This window comes from Procambarus clarkii, chromosome 69 (genome assembly GCF_040958095.1).
Source record: "Procambarus clarkii isolate CNS0578487 chromosome 69, FALCON_Pclarkii_2.0, whole genome shotgun sequence".
In the NCBI taxonomy this organism is placed as follows: Eukaryota; Metazoa; Arthropoda; class Malacostraca; order Decapoda; family Cambaridae; genus Procambarus; species Procambarus clarkii.
Genome location: NC_091218.1, coordinates 9,832,559 through 9,860,061, shown reverse-complemented (window position 1 = coordinate 9,860,061; position 27,503 = coordinate 9,832,559). Strand labels below are relative to the sequence as shown.

The 27,503-nt window shown below is 40.1% G+C and overlaps 1 protein-coding gene across 1 annotated transcript in view; it reads left to right on the top strand.

Moving 5' to 3' along the window:
* The first annotated feature begins 1,028 nt into the window (after positions 1–1,028).
* The window catches only part of LOC123772236 (uncharacterized), a 195,014-nt gene continuing 168,539 nt past the window's right edge, over positions 1,029–27,503 (top strand). The window contains exons 1-3 of the mRNA XM_069311336.1: positions 1,029–1,050; positions 1,504–1,599; positions 3,814–3,906. Coding sequence (XP_069167437.1) covers positions 1,029–1,050; positions 1,504–1,599; positions 3,814–3,906 — 211 coding nt within the window. The remainder of the gene's footprint in view (positions 1,051–1,503; positions 1,600–3,813; positions 3,907–27,503) is intronic.

Sequence of the window (27,503 nt, the reverse complement as noted above, 5' to 3'; positions counted from 1 at the left end):
AAACTAAAAGTCTTTGAAAATGTAATAAGTTTTACGAAACGCGCTCGTGTCGCGTCAGACTAGAAATAAAAATGAATTTTGGAGAATTGATTTTTGATTTACCTTCAACAGTGAAAAGAAATGTACGAACGATTGAGAAAATTCGTGTTAGAATTATTAATCTTACTTTTTCTGTCATATTTAATAATATATATATATATATATATATATATATATGTCGTACCTAGTAGCCAGAACGCACTTTTCAGCCTACTATGCAAGGCCAGATTTGCCTAATAAGCCAAGTTTTCATGAATTAATTGTTTTTCGGCTTCCTAACCTACCTAACCTAACCTAACCTAACTTTTTCGGCTACCTAACCTAACCTAACCTATAAAGATAAATTAGGTTAGGTTAGGTAGGGTTGGTTAGGTTAGGTCATATATCTACGTTACAACTACAAATCGGAAAGGAGCTCAGTATCTGTTTGAGAGTGATTACTCTCGTCATACGTTTATTAAGCATGTAAATTAATCGTTCTCCATCCCCTTGTAGATGCGGATGGAGGGGGGGGGGGGGCCGAGCTCAGTATCAGGTACCAATAAGAATATATCGTCTACATATCTACAGTATACACTTGTCTTAAGACCCATGTCAACAAGGACTTTCTCTTCGACGGTACCCATGTAAAAATGAACAAACATGATACCAAAGGGGGAACTCATAGCAACGCCGTCTGCTTGCTTATTCATGCTCCCATTAGGACTCAAGAAGGGGGTGCCTCTTAAGTACATGCTTCGATTAGCTTCCTGAGTGTGCTTTCTGGGATGTCAATGGGAGTACAAACAGGATGCTGATAAGTTTTGTCCATCATCATTCCAATGGTCACCTCCACGGGTCTCTACAGCGACTCTTCATTCTTACACTTGATTCCTGTCCTCTACAGTAAATAAATTCCTTTGGAGACCTAAAGCTTGTGGTATGTAGGGGAGTTAGAAGTGTTGAGTTGATTAGGTAGCCTGTACGATGGCATAGGTATCTGACTGATGATGGGTCGAATTGGGTTTCCAGGTCTGTGGGTGAAGACAGTCCCATATGCATATTCAAGTTTGTACTTTACAGTAGCAATCGGTTTGGGAAGTGCAGACATTTGGGCATACACAGTTTAGTTGAAACTGTTAATGCCCAAACCATCTTCACTCCACACAGTGCTTAACAGTAAATAAACTACATAAGCCAAACTAAGATATACTCATGTAAAGAGTAATATGCTCGATGAACCTTAGTGAGGATGTTGTGATGTTTATCGAGATTGAAAATTACTATCAATTGCCCTGTCATGCAAAAACGAGACGAGGGTGCTGACGTTGACCCGCCTATGAACATCCTTCAATAAGGGACCGTCACCATAGAAAGTTTTATACGGCTTGCCCCATGCGTCTGGTCTCTAACTTCAAACAGACATAAAGGCAAACTGATATTCTCTTTAATGGATATAGATATTTAACAATTGGGTTCTTTCAGAACGAAGGTGTCCACTTTGTGAAGCTGCGTGGAATGGTCACGTAGATGTGGTGGAGTTTCTCATTGTGACTGACAAGACTGCCGTTTTGGACCCAGGTAAGTAATGTTACACGAAGTTGTGGTAAAATTGCTGGAGCTCATGGTAGCCGATAAGGACCATGAAAGTGGTATTACCACATTACTCGTCCTCATTTCCAATCAAAGTATTTTGCAGATATCTTAATTTAAATATAAGATTAGTGTAACATTTATTTACAGGAGAATGCTTAAGCGGTAAAAATAGTCACAAGTCATGGTCTACTAGCAATTTTTACTGCTTATATCCCCCAGTCTAGCATTCAATCGATCAATGACCCAACACATATTACCCAATTAATATTCCAACTCACCTTGATAAGCTTGTTCGCATTTGTGTTGCTCACGTGGCCCCACAAAGTGAGATGATTCGATGAAATATCTATGCCCAAGCTTACCACCAAGTGCTGTCGGGATGATGGGGAAATAGCAAGGATATGTCGAATATCGTCGTGGCAGTCGCGCAGGTCCCGAACACCGGTCGCAACATGGGGCGGGAGCAGAATAGTGCCAACACTGGCATTCAACTGAGCGTTCTTCGAGACCCGAACAGGGGTCTCGCCAAGGCAGGATAAGGCAGCCAAGCGGGAAGCAGCATCCTGAGAAGGAGCAGCAACGATACATGTACCGAGACGAGTGGGGTTGAAAGTAATGGAGGCATTCACGGAATCAATGAGATGTCGATAGAGGGAAAAATCGTCAGGAGGCGCAGAATCAAGAGGGAGGAGCTCAAAATATTTGGCCCACGAAGCGGGACCAAACAAGGCTTGATAGGTAGTAGAACTGGAAGGAATCGAGCGAGGGCGGCCGTGACGAGGACGGCGGTGAGAACCCCCAGAGAGAGAGGGGTTAAAAGGCGCAGTAGTTACAACTAGAGATGGAGCCGCGCCAGGGGACGAGGTAGTCACCACTGGGGGCTTGGGGCTCGACCCAACCACAGAGGAGGGAGGGAAGCCAGGGGAAGGAGTCAGAGAGGCCAAAAGAGGAGCAAGGTCGGGGCCTAATGCAGCGGAGGCTACAGAGCCCGCTCTTCCATCACGGACCAACTCAGGGGCTTGGTCGCCCACCCCACAAGCCTGAGAAGGTAAAGCAGAAACAGTCAAAACAGGGGTTATCATCATTACGAAAGGGAAAATTCATTCACGAATGTGCCCCCACACCCACCATGGAGCCACAATTAGAGGCAGGACACCCAACAAGAAGCTATCGCCGATCTTGCCGGGGCCTCCTAGAGGTGCGTCGTGAGTATACGCCCCACAAACGCCACCTTAAGAACCGACAGTCCGTCGAGATCGGGTTCAGTGACGAAAGGGGGATTGACAATAAATGGTTCCCCTCGCTCTCGACGTCGGGTACTACAGTTCTACGGGTGCAAGAGTATGCCTCCTCAAGCACCCGGGCGTCAAAATAAAAGAAGTCCAAGGGAAGAACCAGAACAAGCAAAAGGTCGGCAGGAAACGGCAAGCAGATAGGAGAAGAGGGGGGAGAAAAACGAAACAGAAGGAAAAGGAAAAGGTGCTCAGCAGAATTGGAGAGGACGGCAGCAGGAGCACCAGGCTAGAATAGGATAGAGGACTGTCCCAAGGAGCATCACACTCCGGCAGCCGCCCACTAAGCCCTCCTCACGGCAACAACGAGCTGAGCGGGGAGGGGGGAAGATCAGTAGAAGCCATGAGGAGGATTCGAACTCGAACACTGGGTACTCCCATGCACATGCCCTCGACCTTTACTACGATAATTGTAATGCAATTACTTGGGAGTACCAAGTGCGCAGATTCGAATGCTCCTCATGGATCCTACTGATTTTCTCAACGTGTATATATTTAATATTAGAATTGACAGGCACTTCTTGATCGACGCTTAACTTAACCTAGTACTCTCTTAAGCGTTCCATAAAGAAGAATCCTTGTTTTTTTTATCTAATTGTCTGTTGCATTTTGAATTCCCAGACCACAACACACATGGCTGTGCCACATGTTGTAGGATGTTATGTATTATCTAACACACTCGGGCAACACTGATGGCCGAATGTATCCGGGTCTCGTTCAAGTTTTTGCGACCCCACTGACTGAGCCTTCAATAATAACATTGTGATTAATTTGTGTGAATCTGTGTTCCCTGGTTATTAATGTTTTAGGTATACATAACGTGAGTTGTGTATACATCTGTATATATGTGTATATATGTTTGTGCTTGTGTAAATTATTAAAAAAATATTTATATTCTGTTTTCCAGCATATTTCATGATGCAGATGGCGTTCCAAGGCAAGTCTGAAGCCGTGAAGTTCCTGATGAGAAATGTTAAAAATACATTCTATAACTATTATGGTGAGTATATGTATATGTTTATCATAAATTGGCAGTCAATACATTTATAGTGAGTGAAGTTGAATGATCATCGCTCTGATATATAGTGCACCAACTTCACTAAGGGCTACTCATATACAACAAATGTACTCTCATTCTTTCTTAATAGTTTTCAAGCAGTTGATAGTGGGAAAGTGAATACCAATACATTAATGCTTGAAGTGAGGTGACAGGACAGTGTGACATGTTTCTTCAAGCGTTATCAACTACACATCTAATATTAAGTAATAGAAATGTCTTATCACATAGTAACAATAATGGATAAAAACTCACACTTATGAATTTGTGTGAAGATTTGAACTTTATCAAATTTGGTATTATTCGTTGTGATGTTAGTCTGGTCCTAACCATATATTTAGGCCTTGATAATTGTAATGACAAGTGGAGCTCACCCCTGACTGTCCCAGACAAAGCCTCCAAATGTACTGAAGGAGTGAAGCTGAAGTCTCAACTGTTCATGACAGACAACGTTCGCCTCACTCTCTTACATTAACAAAAAAAATCACTAGTTAACTTCTGGGAGAGGGAAGGGATCGGGAAGTATCAGAAGAAAGCGCCAAGCCATTACGACTATATAGCATACTCCACCCAAATACTTTACTGGGCGGAGTATTAATGGTGACTCGAGGCTTCTCTGATCTCAGCTGTGAATTTAGTCTAATAAACACTCTCAACTGTGTCCACCAACATTTTACAACCAAAACCAACCTCCACAGGAGGTAAGGTTCGTAACACTTCACTTATTAAGCAGCCTGATTGGGTGTTACGAACCTTACCTCCTGTGGAGATTGGTTTCGGTTGTAAAATGTTGGTAGACCCAGTGGAGAGTGTTCATTAGACTAAATCCACAGCTGAGATCAGAGAAGCCTCGAGTCACCATTAATACTCCGCCCAGTAAAGTAGTGCCTTCTCAGCTGGAGATCATCAGAAATAATGTGAACTGGAATAGCCTAACTATGTAAGGGAAAAATAAACTCTATCAAAAGGTATGCATGGGGAATATAGTAAATAAAATCAGTAATGTGTTTGATAGCATATGTAAAGAATAGAGTATTAAGGAGCGATGATGCAAGAGAGGTGGACGCCATCTTGACTGGAGGGGGAGGTGTATCGCTGCCGACCGTTCCTGCTATTTGAGGGGTTTTCTCCGGCCGTACAGTCAGATAAGCCTATCCTTGTATATAACCAGGGTTGCAAGGTTGGGTAGAGTAATATTACAGAAGTTGGAGAGGTTTTATAAGAGTCCAGGTTTCCTAGAGGCTAAAATATATGTGTCAGTGGATGATAGCGGTGGTGGCTGGGTGCACGGTACCAGGTATGGGATGGTGAGCCGTGGGGTGGTCAGAGCCACTTGAGGTTATAAAACATAGTGATCTTATGTTGTGAGGAAAACGCCTTGTTGAATGTATTCCTGTGTGACTTATACATATAAATTTGTGACTTGTGTACTAGGCTGTTTTCCTTACTCCTTACTCCCTAGACAACATTTTAAGGACCACCACCACCAAATTCTCACTAGCTCTCTATGACAACAAAATCGTATCACTACTGATAACATCAGTAAGACACAGGCCGTGATACAATAAGGGGTCAGGATATGGTTGGGATGGGGGGAAGGAATGGTGCCCAACCACTTGGACTGTCGGGGATTGAACGCCAACGTGCATGAAGAGAGACCATCACTTAGAACGAAATGTCCATATGTAGCACGTGCTATAGTGAGCCTGTAAGTAACTCAGTTGTTGTTGTTTTAGACTCAGCTACTCGGAACAAAAAGTTCCAAGTAACACGGGCTATGGTGAGCCCGTCGTGGACTTACCTGGCACAGGCGCGGTGCTGTAACTGAGTAACTCATTCAGAGATAGTCTTCTCAACCAACCTGGGGCATTCACCTCACCACTAATTACGACAATACACCTTACCCTCACTCACTCAACAGTCGACCTCTGGTCGCTATGGGACACTGCTCTGGTTCCTCCCTGTTTAGGCAACGGAGGGAATAACAACAAAATAATAAAACTTAGCTGGCAGTTTATCCTAAAGTTTCTTTACGTTCCTCTATAGTTCCTTTTATCCTAAAGTTCCTTTAGGATAAAAATTTCTTTAGGATAAACAGGGTCCTTTAAAAAAAAAAGGAAAAGTGTCCTTTAGTAGCATCCTTTTAAAAAAAAAAAAAAAAAATATATTGTAGTTATCAATTTATATTTTTATATGTTGATATAAAATTGTACTACAATGTACCTTTTCATCTTACCTGATATGTTAGATTAAGGACCTGGCCGAAACGCTTTGCCTGTTAGTGGCTTTGCAAGAATGTAAAAATACCAATCTTATTAATCTCACAAACCCATTATACCTTCTTGTAAATAAAATTAATAATAATAATATTATTATTATTATTATAAACGATGCTATGGGTCCACCTTACCTTTGATACCAGTTGGCCATACCATCAGTGTGTGTGGCTCCTGCCCACTGACAATGGTAACACACACTCAACGATATGTTTATTTATTTATATAAATACAAGAAGATATATTGGGTTAATGGGAGTACATGGCATTGATGTTTTTACATTCTTGTAAAGCTTCTAGTATGCATAAGTAGGGTAAATTGTGACTAGAACCGTGTGCACCACCTGAGCAGGTGAGCCAGTTAGGCCCCCCCTGCTCAGATGGTGCACAAGTGTATAGTCCCAAAGAGTTCTGGGAGTTCCCCGGGGTGTGCGCGCGTGCCTTCCGGCCGCGCGGCATTAGTCACTCGGTAATCATGTTGGAGTGGGGCAGCGGCATGTGGGGCTATGTGGGTCATGTAGGGTAAAGTGTAAGTATAGGAACAGGTGTGGTGAACAGGTGAGCAATAGTAGTAGATGAATATGTATGAATATGTGCCGTCGAGTTAATCGTGTGTAGATATAAATATATAGTTAAATAACAGTATGTAGGATAAGTTGAGGAGGGAGGGGAGGGCCACCCCTACCCCTAACAGGGTAGGAGACCAGGCTCTTAAGATGGGTGGTTAGGGGTAGGAGGGGATAGGGGGAGAGGGGAAGGGAGGGGAGCAGGCAGCAGCTTTGTCTGATAGTGTGGGTCTCATTCTTTTCTTTAAGCACTGTCTGTTTTATGTAGGGAAAAAAACGTATAACTTTCTCACCCAATTCTGTTTGTGTCGTTGGTGTTCAATGACGGCGATTAGTTTTCACGTCAGACAGGCCTGTGTTGGAGGTAGAGCGTCTCAGCAGCAAATGGAATGTATCAATGAGGCGTAAATAGTTTTTTTCTGTAAACAGTGTGGGTGGGTCTCTTCCCTCACTCCCACATCTTGCTTGCTTGCTTGCTTCCAGAGGGGTACATACTCAGCAGCATCACATGACCACACGCACACGTGTGTCCACATAGACATGAGGTTCTCACCACATACCAGCAGACCACATAGGAGCCGTGAACTGTACTAGGAGCAGTGTACCTCCATGTCGCCAGCCCCCCGGTGTGTGGTCTTTGACGCCCCACGCTTGAGTGGCCTGTGTTTGTGTTAAGGTGGTGGGGTCATATGTCGCACCGGCCCCCCTCCCCTCACCCCGGATGTCACCCATCAACCTTAATCGTTTTTTCAAAGTCTACAGGGGGAGTCTGGGAGATGTTCACCCCGCCATGGTTGTCCTACCACTGCTGCTTGCATTTTAGGACTGGCAATGTTATTATCAGGAGCAGGCCACACCTGTCATCATCAATCACTTCTCAATTGACCGGTTTCGTTTCCTCCACACACACAAACAAACGCGAGGTTAGTTCACTAGGAGTCTTCATTCGCTACACACCACACCGCTCCACATCATGGAAAGACGAACTTTAACAGCCTGCATGAAATGCGGAGTGTTGTACATACCGTCACCAACTCAACGCTGTCGTCTAGATTGTGAGAGCTGCGCAAAACCACCCCTAGGCCATTACATCAAATGCAAGCGATGTCAGAAGATTTTCTGTGATAACCGTGAGTGATATTCTTATTTATTCTTCCACAGTTCAGTTATTGCACCCACAGGGGAAATATCATGTGTAAACTATTCTCTCCTATAGTGTAAGGATATTAACTTACCCTGACGATTACATTCCACACACTTAAATATGATTCTTTTTTCAATTTCAGTTTACAAAACGCTGAAGTGTCCATACTGTACACCACCGACCCCTCGAGGTGGGCAGCGTCGGAATGAAGCTTCGCATAAACGTAAGCTTAATATACATATACTTCTCTTACTTGTATTACATTTTCATCATCATCCACTTGCAAGCAAACACCTGCATAATAATATTTTTCCCCATAAAACCATGCTGAATATCATTGTTCCATTTCAGGTTACAATCCTTACCTCAAATGACGGAGGTGAGAGACAGACGTCATCGAGTCATTATCATATCCGCTCCACAGTCTGCTAAGGAGAACTAATGTCACTCACGACCAACCGCCAGCCTTTCAACGAGGGCGAGAGATAGAGGGCTGCGAGACATTATCCTGCCCAATTAACACAACGTTAATGACTCATAGCCTCACACCTGCTCAGCCCCCACACCGGGACATAAGTAAGTTAATACTGACTTATTTCAGTCTATTTCCTAAGCATATTAATTCCCACTACACTGTTCCCTCACCTTATATATAAATATATATATATATATATATATATATATATATATATATATATATATATATATATTTATATGCGAACAAGCCTGAATGGTCCCCAGGACTATATGCAACTGAAAACTCACACCCCAGAAGTGACTCGAACCCATACTGCCAGGAGCACTCTGCTGGCGTACAGGATCCCTTAACCACTCGACCAACACGACGGGACAAAAGAGGATGGTAGCCGAGGCTATTCCCATTTCCCTGCTGGCACTCGGTTGGTAATCTTGGGCATGGTATTTCATCAAATCACCTCATTCTTTGGGGCACACGTGAGGAACGCAAATGCGAACAAGCCTGAATGGTCCCTACTTAACATCTTGTTTCAGATTTTTTACTTTAAAATGCATAACGTTTCGAATACTTCGCGTATTCATCATCAGATCTAAAAGAAAAAAATAACAGAAATCACAATCAAATAACTGGTAAACAAAGAACTCATACTGAATACAATTGCCTATCAAAGAAAGGAAAATGATTAAAAAACAAAACACTTAAGCTTACTTAAAGTGATCAATACAAATAAAACTTATTAACTGTAACATAGATAAAAGCTAATTAAAAAATACATTAAATTACAAGAGGAATTTTATAACTACTAAAACAAACAATACTCTTAAACTTAAGCAAAGTTATGAACAGGAGTGACACTTGATAGCTAACACATAGATACTAAACACTTAAAAAAATTCATATAATGACTACAAATCTACAAAAAATGTATATAAAATGCAAGCAGAATAAGCGACAATTATAAAGTACTAACCAAAATCTTATAAAAACTCAAATATTAAATAAATCTCAATACCAAAAAATGTATTATATATCCTAAATAAAAAGATTATAATAATGTACAATGTCAAGACTTAAAATAAGTAAGAAAAGGCAAAGACATGGTAAACTAAACAAAATTATAATAAAATTAAACTGCCAGAATGAACTATAAATCAAATTACAGGGCCTACTGTGCACTATACAGTGTACAATTGAACAGCTGAAAGGTTGCTATTTAACAGAGGCCGCAGCTCCTTTATATATAAGGATTCCATTACTCTCAAATCTGAATGGCCATTCATACAAGTGTCCAGAATTTTGAAATCAGATTCCAGCAGAGAATGATTAAACTCATAACAATGGTTTTTAATCTCCGAAAATGCTGGTTTAGACAAGGTAATCCAGTCCTAAAAGATACTCCCCGGTGCTCAAGTATCCTAATCTTAAAGTTCCGAATGGAACTTCCGATATATCCAGCATTACAGCTGGAACAATTATACTTATATACGACATTAGAGCACAGGGGGGGGGGGGGGTAGGCACTTTATATTTAAATTTAAAATAAGAGCCTATGGTATTTGTGTTGACAAAAATAAATCTAAAGTCTACTTGAGGATAACAATGCTGTAACAGTTTCCTGAAACGACTCCTTACAGAAAAACTAATAATTTCTGAAAAGCAGAAGCGGGTAAATAAGTTGAAAAAGTGAATTGCATGTGAACTTGGAGAAATTCAAGATCTTGGTTTCCTGGGTTGATTTTGCATCCTTAAAATGTAAATATGAAAATTATAATGATAAAAGGGTTGAAAAATGTAGACTTATTCACGGGAAGAAAATGAGGAACTTTGGTATACCTTCGTTTAATTCGGTAGACCCTGATAAGGTGGTTTTTAATTTTTCAAAGAGAATTTTGTCTCCCATCGAGAAAGAACTTCTCTCTCTGGTGTTAGACTTCGGCTTGACGTGTAAAAAAACTAAATTTGTTAATAATTTTTTAGGTTTTGAGCGGTTATGTAATAATTTGAAAACTTGCACCCTAAGGACTGGTACAAATTATAGTTTGACCAATGTCATTAGTACTGTTTCTTCCTTAGCACATGAAGTCTTTATTAATTAATGACTTCAATAAATATAAATCTACATTCCCTCCATTTGATAAAAGGAAATTAGACTGTATTAATGGCTTAAAGAATGATAGGAGTATTTGTATTACTAGACCAGTTAAAGGTAGGGGTATAGTGGTTTTGGACAGGTTACATTAGGTAAATAAGGTTGAAAGGTTGTTAGAAGACCCCTCTAAATTTAAGTTGGTTGATATAGACCACTTTTAGTATATTTTGAAATGTGAGGATAAATTAAATAGAGTTTTAAGAGGTTTAAAAGACTTTCCTTTTGATTATACAAAATTGCTTGCAACTGGCTCTAAGCCAGGCATCTTTTATGGGTTACCTAAAGTTCATAAAACAGGTATACCGAATCGTCCTATTTTATCAGCGATTGGCACCTTTTAATTACAAACTGGCAAAGTTTCTGGTTCCATTATTAGAACCATTAACGCATTATGAATTTACTGTGAGAAATTCTCAGGATTTTGTAAAGGAACTTTCCTCTTTAAATTTTGAGTTCCCAACTATAATGGCCAGTTTCGATGTTGAATCACTCTTTACTAATATTCCTTTGTTGGATACCATTGATATTTGTGTTAATCAGTTATTTGCTGACACTAATTTAGTGTCTTGATTTTGTAGTAAAATGTTCAGACGGTTGTTAGATGTCATGTTCACAGAAAACGGTACCATCCGTTTTCTATGTGCTGCGAGTCAGACGCTGAGAGAAGGTAAACGAGAGCGTAAAAGACGCCCGCCAAGCTTGGTAGCTACTAGTCATGTAATCGTTTATAAGTATTAAAGTCAGTAACCAAGCAATGGCTATATATCAACCCTACAACCAAGACTTCCTCAGCTACACACAAACACCACATTGGCGACGAGGATGAACTGTGAACACAGGTATTTGTTCAGTTTCAAAACAAGGGAGAAGCATGCTGTCTCATGCCCGGAGGAGGAGAGAAGTCATGCTGTCTGTAAGCACCATACCCGATGCTGCATGCTAACCAATGCTGCGTGCTAACCAATGCTGTGTGCTAAACGAGGCTGTGTGCTAACCAATGCTGTGTGCTACCCAAGCTGTGCTGACTGAAGCTGTGTACTGAGGATTCTGCGATCCATGTGTGCCGACGCTGTGTATGAAACGACGCTTTGATGCTGTATACAAAACCCGATGTTATGTATACGAAACGCACTCTGTGCTACAATTCTTCACGCTGTGAATTGACTGCTGCGACAACTGCTGTACCAACTGCTGTACCAACTGCTGCCAACTGCTGTACCAACTGCTGCCAACTGCTGTACCAACTGCTAACTACTGCTGTGTCAACTGCTGACAACTGCTGTGCTGCTGTGAGTAGGAACAACACATGTACACAAGGGCTAGGTAAGAAGTCAGTTGCTGCTGTATTGTGCTCTGCTGTGAACTTTTGCATTAAAATGCTTGTGTGCTTTGCAAAATTAAAGTAATTACAGTGAATTCTTAACTAACATATACAGTGCAGTAAGTGTTTAGTATTCTGAGGAACATTTAAGTGATAAGTTTACTTTTATTCAGTAAAAATGGCAAATATACCTCAGTTTCCTTCGTTTGATCCTGACTGTGACCAGACAAACCTGTCACAGAAGTGGGTCAAATGGCTTTAAAGGTTTGAAAATTTGTTGATAGTTTCTGACAACAAAAGTGCTGAAAGAAAGCGTGCCTTTCTACTTCATTATGCAGGTGATAGAGTTTGTGACATCTTTGACACACTGAAAGACACTGCTGGTGCCAAAGATTATGATATTGCCAAAGCCAAATTAACTGAACATTTCAAACCAAGGCAAAATATAGCAATGGAAATTATGCATTTCAGGAGAGCAAAACAACTCTCTAATGAAACTGTGGATCAATACCACACACGTCTGCAGGGTTTAGCAGCCCATTGTGAGTTTGCTGATGTTGACAAAGAAATCAAACAGCAAATAATTGAAACATGCACATCGACACGTCTCCGTCGAAGAGCTATAGAACTTTTTGATGATGAAATTTCTCTTACCAAGATACTGGATATGGCTCGTCGAATGGAAGATGCTGCACGTGATGCTCGTGTCATGGAGTGCAGTGCCAACAACAGTTCTGCCACTGTTACTAACAGTGATGAGGTACATAAGGTTCAGGGAGGACACCGTGATCAAAGAAGATATCATGGCAAACCTAACAGCAAATTGAGCCGAGAACCACATCACAAATAGGGTCAAGGAACAAGACTCAAGCAGTCTCAACGACCCACATCAGAGGGTGTCAACAATAAATGATACAATTGTGGAGGAGACTACCCACACCAAGATAATGTTTGTCCTGCTCAAGGTAAGAAGTGCTATGAGTGTGGAAAACTAGGTCATTTTGGTGCTATGTGTCGTTCCACACTAAAGAAACCACAGTCAGTGAATAAAAGCACTGTACGAGGATCAGGTCATAGGGGTCGAGGTGGTAAACGCAATATTGCTCCTCATATCCAGAATGTTAACAATGTACAAGACAATATTTCATTATAACCAGTCTTAGATGACAGTGAATGTGATTACACTTATGGAGTACAATCAATCACAGAATGGAATGATCTTCCAAACAACCCAGAGACTATAGTATACATTGCTGGTATTTGTCAAAGTTCTCATTGACACTGGATCAAACATTGACACCATTGCTGAATGTCACTAAGAAAAATTAAAAAAAAACAGTTCCCAAAGCTTGAAAACTACAATGGCAAAGCCACTGCCTATGCTTCAAAGGTAGCCTTGCCAGTGATTGGAACTTTCACTGCAGAGATTAAGTCAAAGAATGCAATGCTCACTACTACATTCCATGTTGTTAGGAATGCAAAGGAGTCTCTACTCAGTTACAAGACTTCAACCAAATTGGGGCTACTTCAGCTTTCTAATGCTGTAGCAGTGGAATCTGCAAACAATGTTGATGGTATTGTTGCTGAATTTTCTGATCGATTTAAATCCATAGGTTGTTATACTGATAGCAAAGTACATCTGCATATCAACCCAGATGTAATTCCAGTTGCCCAACCACATCGCCGACAACCATTCCATACTCGCAAGAAAGTCGATGCCGAACTGGATAGGCTGATGGAACTAGATATCATTGAACCAGTAACAGGCCCAACACCATGGGTAAGCCCAATTGTCACTCCACCAAAGCCGAAGAATCCAGATGAGATACGCATTTGTGTAGACATGCGTGTTCCCAACAAGGCAATAATGCGTGAACGCCATCCTACACCCACTGTAGATGATATGATCTACCGCTTGAATGGTGCAACTGTATTCAGCAAGTTAGATTTAAACAAGGGCTATCATCAGCTTGAACTTGATGAGGAGAGTCGCTTCATCACAACGTTTACGACACATCGAGGTCTGTATAGGTACAAGCGCCTGAGTTTTGGTATTAAGAGTGCTGCCGAGGTATTCCAGCACATCATCAGCCAGGTATTGCAAGATATACCTAATGCAGACAACATGTCTGATGATGACATTGTTTATGGCCGTACCCAAGCTGAACATGACAAAGCTCTTCGTGCAACATTGCAACGCTTACGAGAAAAGAATCTGACGCTAAGCCGAGCAAAGTGTGAGTTCAATCAACATAAAATTGAATTCTTTGGACATATACCTAGTGACAAAGGTCTATCTCCAGATCCTAAGAAAGTTGCAGATATAAAGAATGCTGCACCTCCTTCAACATCCACTGAAGTACATAGTTTTCTGGGAATGGCAAACTACTGTTCTCGCTTCATTCCAGATTTTGCTACCATTACGAAGACTCTACGTGAGATCCTGAAGAAAAATGCATCATAGTACTGGAGCGATATCGAGCAAACTCCATTTAATGCTGTGAAAGATGCATTAGTAGAGAATGCGACTGCTGCGTACTTTGATCCATCAATGGACACTGAGTTAATGGTGGATGCTAGTCCTGTTGGGTTAGGTGCTGTTTTAGCCCAACACAAATCTGGTCAACCAGATTCCAGAATAGTAATTGCCTACGCCAGCCGTTCTCTCACAGATGTTGAGCAACGATACAGTCAGACAGAGAAGGAAGCTCTTGCTCTTGTATGGGGCTGTGAACACTTTAATGTGTATCTGCTTGGTGCACCCTTCACCACGATAGTCACTGACCACAAACCATTGGAGACCATCTTCAATAATCCAAAGTCCAAACCACCAGCTCGTATTGAGAGATGGGCTCTTCGTCTGCAACCATTCAACTTTATGGTGAAATACAAGCCGGGTGCAGGCAATCTCGCTGATTACATCAGTCGACATCCTGCCAACAGTTTCACCATCACCAAGCATCAACAAGTTGCCGAGGAACTTGTACACTCTGTAACCTGTGATGCAGTCCCTAAGGCTCTCACTCTTGATGAAATCCGTACTGCAACCCTAGAAGACCCAACTCTGCAAGCAACAGTGGATGCATTGACGAAGAAAAAGTTTCCACGCATCCCACCCTCAGGAGTTGACCAAGATGCATTCAAAGCACTTGAACGCATCCAGACAGAATTAAGTGTTACACAACAACGCGACACCGTGCTGCGAGGTACTCGTATCGTCATTCCAGCTGTTCTCCAGCAACGTGCTCTGAAGCTTGCACATCAAGGACACCAAGGTCTTGTTAGGACCAAATAGCTGCTACGAGAAAAGGTGTACTCACCTAATTGTGCTTGCGGGGGTTGAGCTTTGGCTCTTTGGTCCCGCCTCTCAACTGTCAATCAACTGGTGTACAGATTCCTGAGCCTACTGGGCTCTATCATATCTACATTTGAAACTGTGTATGGAGTCAGCCTCCACCACATCACTTCCTAGTGCATTCCATTTATTAACTACTCTGACACTGAAAAAATTCTTTCTAACGTCTCTGTGGCTCATCTGGGTACTAAGTTTCCACCTGTGTCCCCTTCTTCGTGTCCCACCCGTGCTGAAGAGTTTGTCTTTGTCCACCCTGTCAATTCCCCTGAGAATTTTGTAGGTGGTTATCATGTCTCCCCTTACTCTTCTGTTTTCCAGGGATGTGAGGTTCAGCTCCTTTATTTCCACACCTTTATTATTAGGTGTGGTTTCCTGGCATTGATCGTCAAGCAAAGGACATGCATGATGCCTGTGTCCCTTGCCAAGCTGCAGTGGATACTTCAAGACCAACACCTCTACAACCTTCACCACTACCTGCTGCACCATGGACGGAAGTATCGATGGACTTCTTCGGACCGCTACCAACTGGAGAGTACTTGATGTTAGTCATTGATGATCACTCACGTTATCCAGAAGTAGAAATCATCACTTCGACATCTGCAAAGGCTGTCATCCCGAAACTCGACAAGATCTTTTCAAACTTTGGCATTCCTGAAGTTGTCAAGATGGACAATGGACCGCCATTTAATGGACAAGACTTCGTCAACTTTGCTGAGCATATTGGATTCAAACACCGCCGTGTGATGCCACTACATCCCCAAGCAAATGGAGAAGTCGAGAGATTCATGCAACCTCTCATGAAAGCGGTACACTGTGCTCATGCCGAAGGACGATCCTGGAAACAAGCTATGTATGCTTTTCTCAGGAACTACCGTGCAACACCACATGGAACACTGGGCAAGTCGCCTGGTGAACATTTATTTGGTCGTCCTATGAGAATCGCACTACCTGTCATACCAGCCGAGGTAACGGATAAACGTCTCGCTCAGAAGGATGCAGTAGCCAAGGACAAAATGAAAATTGCTCATAATCAACGTGCAAAGGAACAAATCATAAAGGTTGGAGACACTGTTCTCGTTAAAAAGAAAAAAGAGGGAAAGCTAGATATGCCGTATCATACAAAACTATATAAAGTGATTAGTGTAAAAGGAACTATGGTAACAGCGAGTAATAGAGATCATAGTATAACACGTAATATGGCTTATTTCAAAGTGATTCCAACTAGTGTAGAAAATGATGAAGTGCAAAGTCGTGCAAAGGAAAAAGAAAAAATTAATTATAACTCAATAAACAATTCATCAAGGGATGTTCTTATATTTGGGGACTCCCGTCCTAAACGTCATGTTAAACGCCCTACACGATTTGATGATTAATTGTGTTCCTATGTAATGCAAAGTATTTACTTATTATGCTAAACTAAATTTTATATTGTTTGAATAATGCAGATCTCTCATTCAATATTTTGTAACTTTGTATTACAGTTTCTTTCATGTTTGTTTAACATTGCATATGTATTTTTAACATTGAAATCTTTTGTGGTAAAGATTAAGTTGTTTAAATTCTTTGTGTGCTTAATTAATGTTAAATGTATGCAATATCTGTTGATATGTTAATAACTTACTTTGTGTCAATAACTTTGCTTTGTGCTACAAGCATGGTAGACATCCTGTATTCATTCTTTTTAAAGAAAAGGAGGTGTGGGAAAAACCTGCTGGGATTGATATAAGAGGAGACTACTAGAGACTTGGACGGAACTAAATTAAAAAATTATTGTCTGCAAATTAATTCCTAGAATCTCTAGCTAGGGCCGTAAATCCTAGCTCCTCTTTTCCTAATGGCAGATTGTGGGCTGTAAGGGACAGCTGGGGTGAATGAATTAGTTGATAGAAGTTCCAGTCCACCTGTAGACAGGGATCTCACATCAGCTTGTATATTATACAAGGATAAGATTTGATAAATTCAGTTATATGACTGAACACTGGCTCTGTTTAAATCATGGATTTAAACATACCTAGTCTAACCTAGCACCATAACTATTAACAGCCAATAGGTTCTTATACTATAAACAACAAATTAAATTGTAAAAGTACAATAAATGACTTTAAATGAAGTCTAAGCACTTAACTAAGTACTAGAAATTATATTCAATTAAATGAACTTATATGATAACTTATAAATTAACTAAGCAAGCAATTGTTAACTTAATTTATATATTCAAATATATATGCAGACATATTTATATTCAATTTATTTGATTAGGGTACAGTCAGCTTGACTGAATCCTTTTCCACACAATGGACACTCGTGAGACTTTATTTACGCATTGCGACTGAATCTTTTCTGACACAACTGGACACTCATGAGGTCAAGTGCGTGGATAAGGACCTGCTGCTCTTCTACAATATTAATAAACTTACTGAAATATGAGGCTTAGCCTCGCTTTTTAACCGACAGACAGATTTATAGGATATTAAAGTCACACAAGCATACAATTGGCCAATCATATACCAAAATAACCTTCAATATACTTCTCTGCCAGTCGGAGTGCCTTGTCTGACAAGGTGCCAGACTGATTAACTTTCTCGTGTTGAGTTTAGGCACGATATTTTTTGTCACAGCATTGCTGTATGATGTACTGGTAGCGTTGCTACGTGATTTTCCCTGCAGTTGTAGAAGAATGATAGTTGATGAAGATTAGGAATGAAGGTGGTGGAAACCGTGTCACTGTGAGCTCCACTATACACTCCTATTTTATATAAATGTTCTAGGATTTTCCTTGTAGATATTGTCCAGGTACTCCCCCAGTTCTAGAGAGTGTTCACTGGTGATAATTATATTAGATAAGGTGTCCTTGAGCTGATAATGTTTGCTAAGGATCCGTCACACGTGTTCACAGTTGTCAACAAACGCGTGGTCCTCCTCGGCTCTCGTGGGCGCTTCTCCCTTAGACCCCCTCCCATGCTCCCAGAGCACAGAAGTCTTCTATGAATATTGATTGATTATTTTTACAGTCTAGACTTATGATTGAGATAAGATGTGATTATAATATAATTAGATATAGGATATTAAGATTATAAGTAGTACTTGATAGTACCACTAATTCTTAATAAGGATTTGATTTTTATCCCTACCGGATATTGAATCAATGTTCCAATAATTTTTTAATTAAAAAATCCTTCTAGAAGCTTCTGGATCCATAAGAGATCATGCACAAAGTCACGTAGGCATCTATAGGGCCCTATGCGTACGGGATCCAAGTGGCATTATCTTCTAGGATCAAACTGTATAATGAATCTATAATGATTCTGATATGATTTTAGATATGATTTTGATATGATACAGAAATTATACATTTCTTAGATGATAATTAGATATGGTGGGTAAAAATTTCCCACAGGAGGGATGTCATGTTCACAGAAAACGGTACCATCCGTTTTCTATGTGCTGCGAGTCAGACGCCAAGAGAAGGTAAACGAGAGCGTACAGGACGCCCGCCAAGCTTGGTAGCTACTAGTCATGTAATCGTGTATAAGTATTAAAGCCAGTAACCAAGCAATGGCTTTATATCAACCCTACAACCAAGACTTCTTCAGCTACACACAAACACCACATTAGAATTAGCGGTTAAAGACTCTGTCTTTATGTTTAATAATATATATTATAAACAAATTGATGGAGTAGCAATGGGGTCTCAATTAGGTCCTGCACTTGCTAATGCTTTTTTGAGTTTTCATGAAAAAAACTGGCTTGATAATTGTCCTTACTAGGGGCCGACATTTCATGGTTTCCGTCATATTGATTACTCAAGATATATTTTTTTTTGGTAAATATTTAAGGAATATTAGTTTAAATGCTCCTCATTTCATATTGGTTAAATCAAGAGACCTCTCACAAATTGAAACACTCAGTTGACAAATACTTGGGAAACAGGATTCAAAGAAATTTGTAGAGTTATATAAGAAAGTTATTAGTCAACCCTTTGATTATTTGCTAATAGATCTGGGCTCGAACACTCCCTCTACTATAACATTACACGGTAATATTGTTCACGAACCTCCCTATGAGATAGTTTATCAATGGTGAGCAAGAAAGATGTACTGGAACGAGTATATAATGATCCTTCAACTAGCGGGGGCTTGGAGGCGTACATAGGCTGTATAAGGCCGCCAAATTAATTAACTCTAGTATAACTCCAGCCGATGTAAAGGATTATCTGAAAAGTTCTGACTCCTATACTTGCATTAGTTATAACTGCGTAAATTCCCTTGGCGTCGGGTATTAAGCCCTAAACCGCGACTATTTCAAGCTATTGACTTGGCCGAGATGAGTTTATTGGACAAACATAATGACGGAGTGAAATATTTTCTCGTATGCGTAGATATATTCTCCAGGCTCGCCCAAGTAGTACCCTTATGCGGCAAGGATGGGAAAAGTACCAGTAATGCTCTAGCTTTAATTCTAGATTCTCCTCATTTTCAGGGAGTGCGCAAAATTAATTCTGATAGAGTTTGGGAATTTTATAATGCTGCTATGAAGAAAATGCTGGCAACAAAGAAAATAATGTTATATAGTGTATTTTCTCAGGAGACTAAAGCTACTATTGCTGAGAGGTTCATACGTACTTTAAAAGGCAAACTTTACAAGTTTATGACGGCGCGCAACACTTTAAAATACATGCAGGCTCTACCAGATATTGTGAAAACATATAAATTAACCCCTCACAGAGGATTGAAGGGGAAAACACCCAAGGAGGTCCATGCACTATCCACACCTAGCGAGCATGCAATTTTATTTAATGTATAAAAGCCAGAGTAAATCAAAGATATCCGTCATTCCTCTATTGACTGTCGGTGATACAGTACGTATCACACTATCTGATCGCATTTCCAAGTTTAAGAAAGTGTTTAAGCAGCAGAACACACGTGAGATCTTTACAGTTACACGTATTGATCGGAGACAATACATCCCTTTATGTATTGTCTCTGTCCCGCATTCGCCACAGAAATTATTTATCACGAATAATATTATTTCGCGCAGTTGTGGCTAAAATGCTTTAATAAAGACTGGGTTGTAATTCTAGGGAGTTTAATATTATTACTTTCTCGTCTTATGGTAGTAAACAAGAAATGGAGAAGATTTTAGTTTTCTCCATGGCATTCACGCGTGACGGTAAAATTATTACTTGATAACAATTGTAACTAAAAACTCTCGATTTCGAATTATTTGGGAGTTATGTTATCCATAAATAATTATCACACGGAATACTGATGATTTTAGAGAATCACATTCAATTCTCTAACACACTGGATATAAATGTGTTTAACTAGGTAGAATCTGACGCAATACTGGTGCTTGGTTTCGTAAGAATTCCAGTATTCTTATACAGATATAATAATTAGTTCATGTGAACACTACTGTTAGTAAATTTTAGTAACTACAGTAATTAGTATATTTTAATACTAGTTTATAATAATACAATAGTATTGTATTAGTGTTGGAAATTTCCAACATAACTCCGGGGGGAGATTTATCGGGTCGCAGTGTAATATTGAGTACTGACATACCCATCCCGAAGTTAGTATTAATATGTTAGTATGTTAGTACACACATAACGGATGTCCCAGAATTGTCAAGGACATACAAGAAACTTAAGTCTTGCAGATTTCATGTTGAATGGAACATGTTATTATGAATTATCTAAAGTTAATAGCTAAGAAAGCCTACAATAAACTCTGTGACTGGTGTCGCTATGACATGTAATGTTTATGTTACTAAGTCTTAAAGTCTTGTAAACTCTCAGATACTCTAGACGAAATAATGTTATTAATAGCCTATACAACAATTAAGAATTAAATCACGCAATTTAAATAACTGAGAATCCACTGTGATGAGAATGTTCTGGGTCATGGTGACTTGTAACGATTTGTTACTTGACATCACACCACAATATTATCCTGATTACTTAAATTGGATGGGAAGGTATTTGCTCTTGGTCAGAGCTATAATAGGCTTGTAGTTTCCGCTTGCATTGTTGAGCAGCAGCTCTAGTGGGGCGGTTGCTTGGTGGATCAGAATTGCTGTCCTCGGAAACTGTTGGTGAAGCTGGTTCTGGTAAAAACTCTCGTTCTGCTAATTCGAGAGGTACCAATTTCTCTAAGGTTTTCAGGGTAGTGTTGCCTCGGCACAAAACTTTCACTACTCTCAGGATGCCTTGGTGATCTGGATGGATAACAACAATTTTGCCTATGGGCCACTCTGACCTTGGTCCATCACTGTCAACCAATACTAGGTCTCCTGGTTTAAGTTGTACTTTATTATAGGGACTCGAAGCTCCGTAGTGGTACTCTCGTAGAGCTGTGAGGTACTCTCGAGTCCACACCTCATTCCACCTTTCAATTACTCTTGAGAGATGTTGGTAACTTTCTACTAAGTCACTCCTGGTTACATGTGAAAGGTCGACGGGGTCCTCTTCTGCCAAAGGTATGAGAGGGCTCAGCAGGCCTCCATGTATCAAGTGTGTGAGGGACTCAGAGGTTCTCTCTGTGAGAAATCATCTGACAGGTATGTTAATGGGCGGTTATTGACTCGCGCCTCGATTTCCATGACAAGAGTTTGGAGTTCGGAGTAACTAATTTTCTGTCGATGTAAGGTCTTCCTTAAGCACTTCTTGACAGTTCCTATCATACGTTCGTAGAACCCACCTTGCCAAGGGGCTCTTGGAGCAATAAATTTCCAGTGGCATTGTCGTCTTTGCAGGACTGATTGCACTTCTGGATGATTCCATTCCTCTCGTAGACAGGCTTCTCCTGCCACAAAATTTGAACCATTGTCCGATATCATTAGTTTGGGACAGGATCTGCGAGCTGCTAATCTACGAAAGGCTTGGATGAAGGCTTCAGCACTCATATCTGAAGTCACTTCTAGATGTACGCCTCTGGTGGTAGCACACGTGAAGAGGCAAATGTAAGCTTTCACTGGTATCTTATCTGGATTGCCAGTGAGAAGCAAGGCTCCTGTGTAATCGACACCAGTGGTTTCAAAAGGACGAAGATGAACCACTCTTTCTTCAGGGAGTGGTGGAGGTCCTGGGTAAGGACACACTCGAGCATCGTATCTTTTGCAGATTACACAGAATTTAATAATTGATTTGACTGTTTGACGACTTTGAGGAAGCCAGTATTTCTGTCTAAGGTCAGTGAGAGTGTCTTACACTCCACCATGTAAAGTACCATATTGATGGTGATGTAAAACTAGAAGTTTGGTAATGATGTGGTGACGTGGTAGAAGGATCGGATTCTTTGTATCCAGATAAATTTTTGCATGAAGCAAACGTCCTCCACACCTTAATATATTATGAGTGTTGGCATCATACCAGATACCTAGAGACTTAGTTAATTTATCTGGAAGATTTTCATATTCGCTTCCATATGTCTCTTGCTGCGCACGTTTGATCCAGTAGAGGATAGGATTGCGAAACTTATGCCTGATTCCTATCTTAGCAAGAAAGTCAAACACATGTGCTGTCACTCTTAATAACTTACTTAAGTTGGAATAATTGTGAGGATTAATAGCTAAGATTCGATGAGGTTCTGGTTCTTTCATGGGAGTGGTGATATTGGTCACTATGACTTGTGGCTTTTGTTTGGGCCACTGACCACCAACAAGCCATGAAGGTCCATTGAACCACAGCGAAGACTTGATAAGTTGTTTTAGTGTTAACCCTCGAGATAAATAATCTGCAGGATTGTCCTTAGTAGGAACATGTCTGAATTTATATCCAGCAGATAATTCATGAATTTCCCTAACACGATTACTGACGTAGGGAGTTTTATTATTGTTGTTTCTTACCCATTGTAAGACTGCCTCATTGTCTGACCACACGACAATCTCACCAAAGTGGATATTATTGAGTGTCTTGGCCAGACAATGAGCCAATCTGACTCCCACCAGCAATGCAGTCCATTTACCATTTGAGGTAAAGATCTCTTCTTAATGGGAGCAACTCTTGCTTTAGAGGTGAGCAAAATTGATTGTGCACTATTAACTAAGTAGGCTACAGCGCCATACGCTTTGCCAGAGGCATCGCAAAAAACGTGCAAGTTTGGTCCTGAAGCATTACGAGGAAATTTCAAAACACCTAACTGATTGAAATCCGTTGTGAGTATCTGCCATTTAGCTTGTAACTCACTTGGTAACGGATCATCCCATCCCATATGTTTCTGCCAGCATTCCTGCATTAGGAGTTTGCCCCTTATTAATATAGGACTAAGTAAGCCTAAAGGGTCAAACGGTTGACTGACATACGAGAGTAATTTTCTCATGGTAAGGGATGAATTATCGGTTTGTACTGACTTGACATTCATCTCGTCAGTACTTGTGTTCCATTCCACACCCAGAACCTTTAATTGATTAGGTACCTGATAACCTGGAAACTTTCTCGATTATCTGGTTTAATGATTTATTATTTGAGGCCCATGATTGTAGTGGCATATTGGCTCCTAATAACTCACGGTTAGCCTCATGGTAGATTTCCACCAAATTGGATTGATCATTTGTAGTTCCCTGGAAATTATCGACATACAAGTTGTCACTAATTTCTGCCTTATAAGGACTATTAGACTTCCTCAAATGTGTATCTAATGTTGCTTGCAATAGAAACGGGGAAGACGTCGCTCCGAATAATACTGAGGCAAAACGATATGTGATGATATCACTGTTAGGATCCAGTGGGTCCTTAATCCAGGGAAACTTGGTGTAATTACGATCCTCTTCCTGTAAACCTACTCTAAGGAAGGCTTTACTGATATCAGCAGTATAAGCAAAAATACCAGTACGGAATCATAATAGCACATCATGTAGCCTTTGGGTTAGGCTAGGTCCCGTTTGGAGACATTCATTCAAAGACACACTGCTTGGCTTCACTTTAGCACTACAGTTGAAGACAATACGTATTGGTGTCGTCAATGAATCTTTCACCACAGCGTGATGGGGTAAATAGTGACCTATTTTCCGGTCATCATTATTAACAACCTCGATAAATTTACTGTTGAGTTGTTGTTGGATTAGTTGATGATACATGTTCAGTTTGTCTGGCTGCTTCTGCAGTCGTGTTAATTGAGACTGTAATTGTGAGGCTGCCATAAAATAATTAACTGGAAGTTGTGGATGATTCAACTTCCATGGTAGTCTCACCCAGTATTGTTTATCTTTATAGACAACTGTATCCAGATATTGTTGGTAAGTCCACATATCATCAGGGCTTGGTTGTTCAGGGATAAAACCTAAAGTGTCTAAATCCCACAGACGATGTACAGGTGGATCAGACTCAATATCTTCAGATATTTCTCTGAAATGTAGGGGTGACTGTTCCAAGCCTAGTCACGCCACTATTGTGTTGTTAGATTGTTGGTTGGTTGACGCTGGATTTTGTTGGAAAAGCACCGGTCCAGTAAGCAATTTGCCTCCAGCAGATGACAACAAATTCATTCCGTGTTGTCTGGTGCATCTCGATATAAATTTATAATAATGGTCAGCGCCTATAAGTATTCCAACATCAGTGAGGCAGTCAGAATTTATTTTGTAATCTGCTAGCCTCATGCGGTTTCGTTTAAGATATTTCGCAGTGCGAGCTAATCCCGTGACCTGCAGGTCTGTAGGAAGTTTATCTACTACTACCGCTTGTATTGGACTAGTGGAAGATCCAAGTCTAACTAATACCTTAACTACTTGGTATTCACGAGGTCCACTATTAGTCAAGAAACCAAAAATATTCAATCTCACACTTTTGGCAGGTTTTAATTTTAACTGCTCGACTAATTGTTGTGTAATGAAGGTTTTCTGTGATCCTTGATCAAAAAAGACCTCTAGTGTTAACTCTAGATTTCCTGTTTATTAGTCTAAGTTGAGCTGTAGGCAGAGTAGTATTATTGCCTGACTCAGTAGCAAGTACATTTATTTCTTGATGTACTTTGCAATATTGTACTGTGGTAGAATTCGTGGAATTCTCCCTAGTTGTCATGGATTGGGTAGAAGTTTTTCTACATGAGGCATAGTGATGTACACCTTGGTTGCATCTACTGCATGAACGTAGCTGCACTACACATTTATTGGGATCATGAGAGCCCATGCACTTGGTGCACCTGTGTATTTCTTGTAACCGTTTAATCCTGGTATTAAAGTTAGGATAAACAGTGCATTGGTAGGTGGCATGTTCTTGACTACAGAACAGGCACCTTATCTCTCTGGTTGACTTTGTCCCTTTAGTAGACAAGTCATTGGTTACATCAGAAGGAGATACTGAATAAGTACCTACATTACCACTCCCCTTTCAGTAGATGGAGCAGTTCTAGGTTTAAATTTATTAGACTTATTTAAAGTCGTTTTGGGTTTGACTGAAGTGTCAATATGAGCTGAGTTACGATGGGAGTTAGTAGAGAAGTTGGAAACACCTTTCCCATCTTGATTGGCTCTTTGTCTTTCGACTAAGGTATGTAGACCTTCTGTAATTTCTTTCAAGGTCAGAAAGGTCTTATTGTACATAGTACACAATTTATCTAAGGTTTCTCTTGGCAATTTTCGCCTAACAACTACTTTGGTCATCCATTCAGCTGTCTGAATTTGGACTTTAAGGCTTAAGGCCTTGAGTAAAGATTCTAACTCTAGCCTGAAAGTTTGGAGAGAATCTGTAGAATTATTAGCAGATGGTAAATCTAGCAATTTTTGAACTAAGACAGTAATAGTTCTCTCCTTGTTATCGTAGTTGGTTTTGAGCAATTGAACAGCTAGGGTGTAACCATCACTGGTCAGTGTTATATTAGAGATTACTTTCAAGGCTTCATTTCGTAACAAGCCTTGTAAATAAGTGAATTTGGTTGTTTGAGGAATGTTAACTTTAGAGTACTGCATCCACGAATTTACTCCAGAAATCATCCCAACTTTCATTCTCGTTACCAGAGAATGTGGGTATATTGATTTGAGGTAATTTGACATCAGGATCTGTATGTTCAGTAGAAATTATTGTTAATTTGTTTTTAGCAATTTGCTTCTTAAAGGGTAGAAGCTTAACCCGTATATCTTCTTCATACTGGTCTAAGTCATTTATAACATCCTCAAGTTCACTACCATCTACAGAAGTTGAGTGAAGTTCTGTCAAATACAGACTCATGTGTTGCTTAATATGGGCAAATTTGCTTTCAGCAACTTGTAGTAAATCTTCTAATTCAAAGTAGTCAACAGGTGACTGTTGTGATAGATTTTGACATTTAGTAATCTGTCGGGTCAAATGACCTTTCAGACTGATAAGGGTCCTTTTCATTTTTTCAGCCGTTTCCATTTTGGTGGGTAAAGGTTGGTTTGACAGTAAATATTTGTTACTGAGATAACTGGGATATTGACTCATTCAAGGGAGTTCAATATCAACAATAATAGTCTAATATATTTGAATAGACTACACTACCTCGTTCAGAGGTAAATTTACCTACCTAACAAGAAATAACTAATTATTTTGAGTAGTGCTCGAACTTCACCATTAACTTTCGTCCGGTTAGCTCTTCTATATCACCATTAGATGTAATGGTGATCATTCAGCAATACTCAAAATAGATACACACAAAATAATGAGTACAAGATGAAATAATATGGATATACTCTACTCAGAGTTATCACAAAGTTTAATCCCACCCTTGACAGGGTCAGCACAAAGGGTATAATACATATACTACTGATAGCTTAAGTCCAGTCGTGATAATTTCTACCTAAGAAACTACAAATTTATTTAGTCTGTGTTTGTACCAAATTCAGCACAATCACAGCCTAAAATTCTACCTAATAAGATTGGTAAAGATTATTGAGGTGCAGTAATGTAAATATAGTTGTGCTGTATTTTTTTTTTTTTTTTTATAGTTTATAAGTGTGCACTTGCACACACAAGTGAAAACAGTTATTTACAGTTAAATTTGGCTTGCTAGCCACAGCCGTCTGTAATAATTGATTGTGTTGATCAATTTGTCAACTACATGTGACCTAGACTCACCTGTACACCATCTCTTGCCAGGTTTTGTCTATATGGTCTGGCTGTAAATTGGATATAAGTGGCATCCAATCTCACTCGTTTTTTTCAGCCTGAAGTTTATGTATTTGGCAGCTCTCTGGTAATATTCTGGTGTTACTCCCCAACGATTATCATTAGTCAGTTGGCGAGGTTCCACTAATGTGAATACTACCGAATTGCTGATGAGCTTAAATGAAGAAAT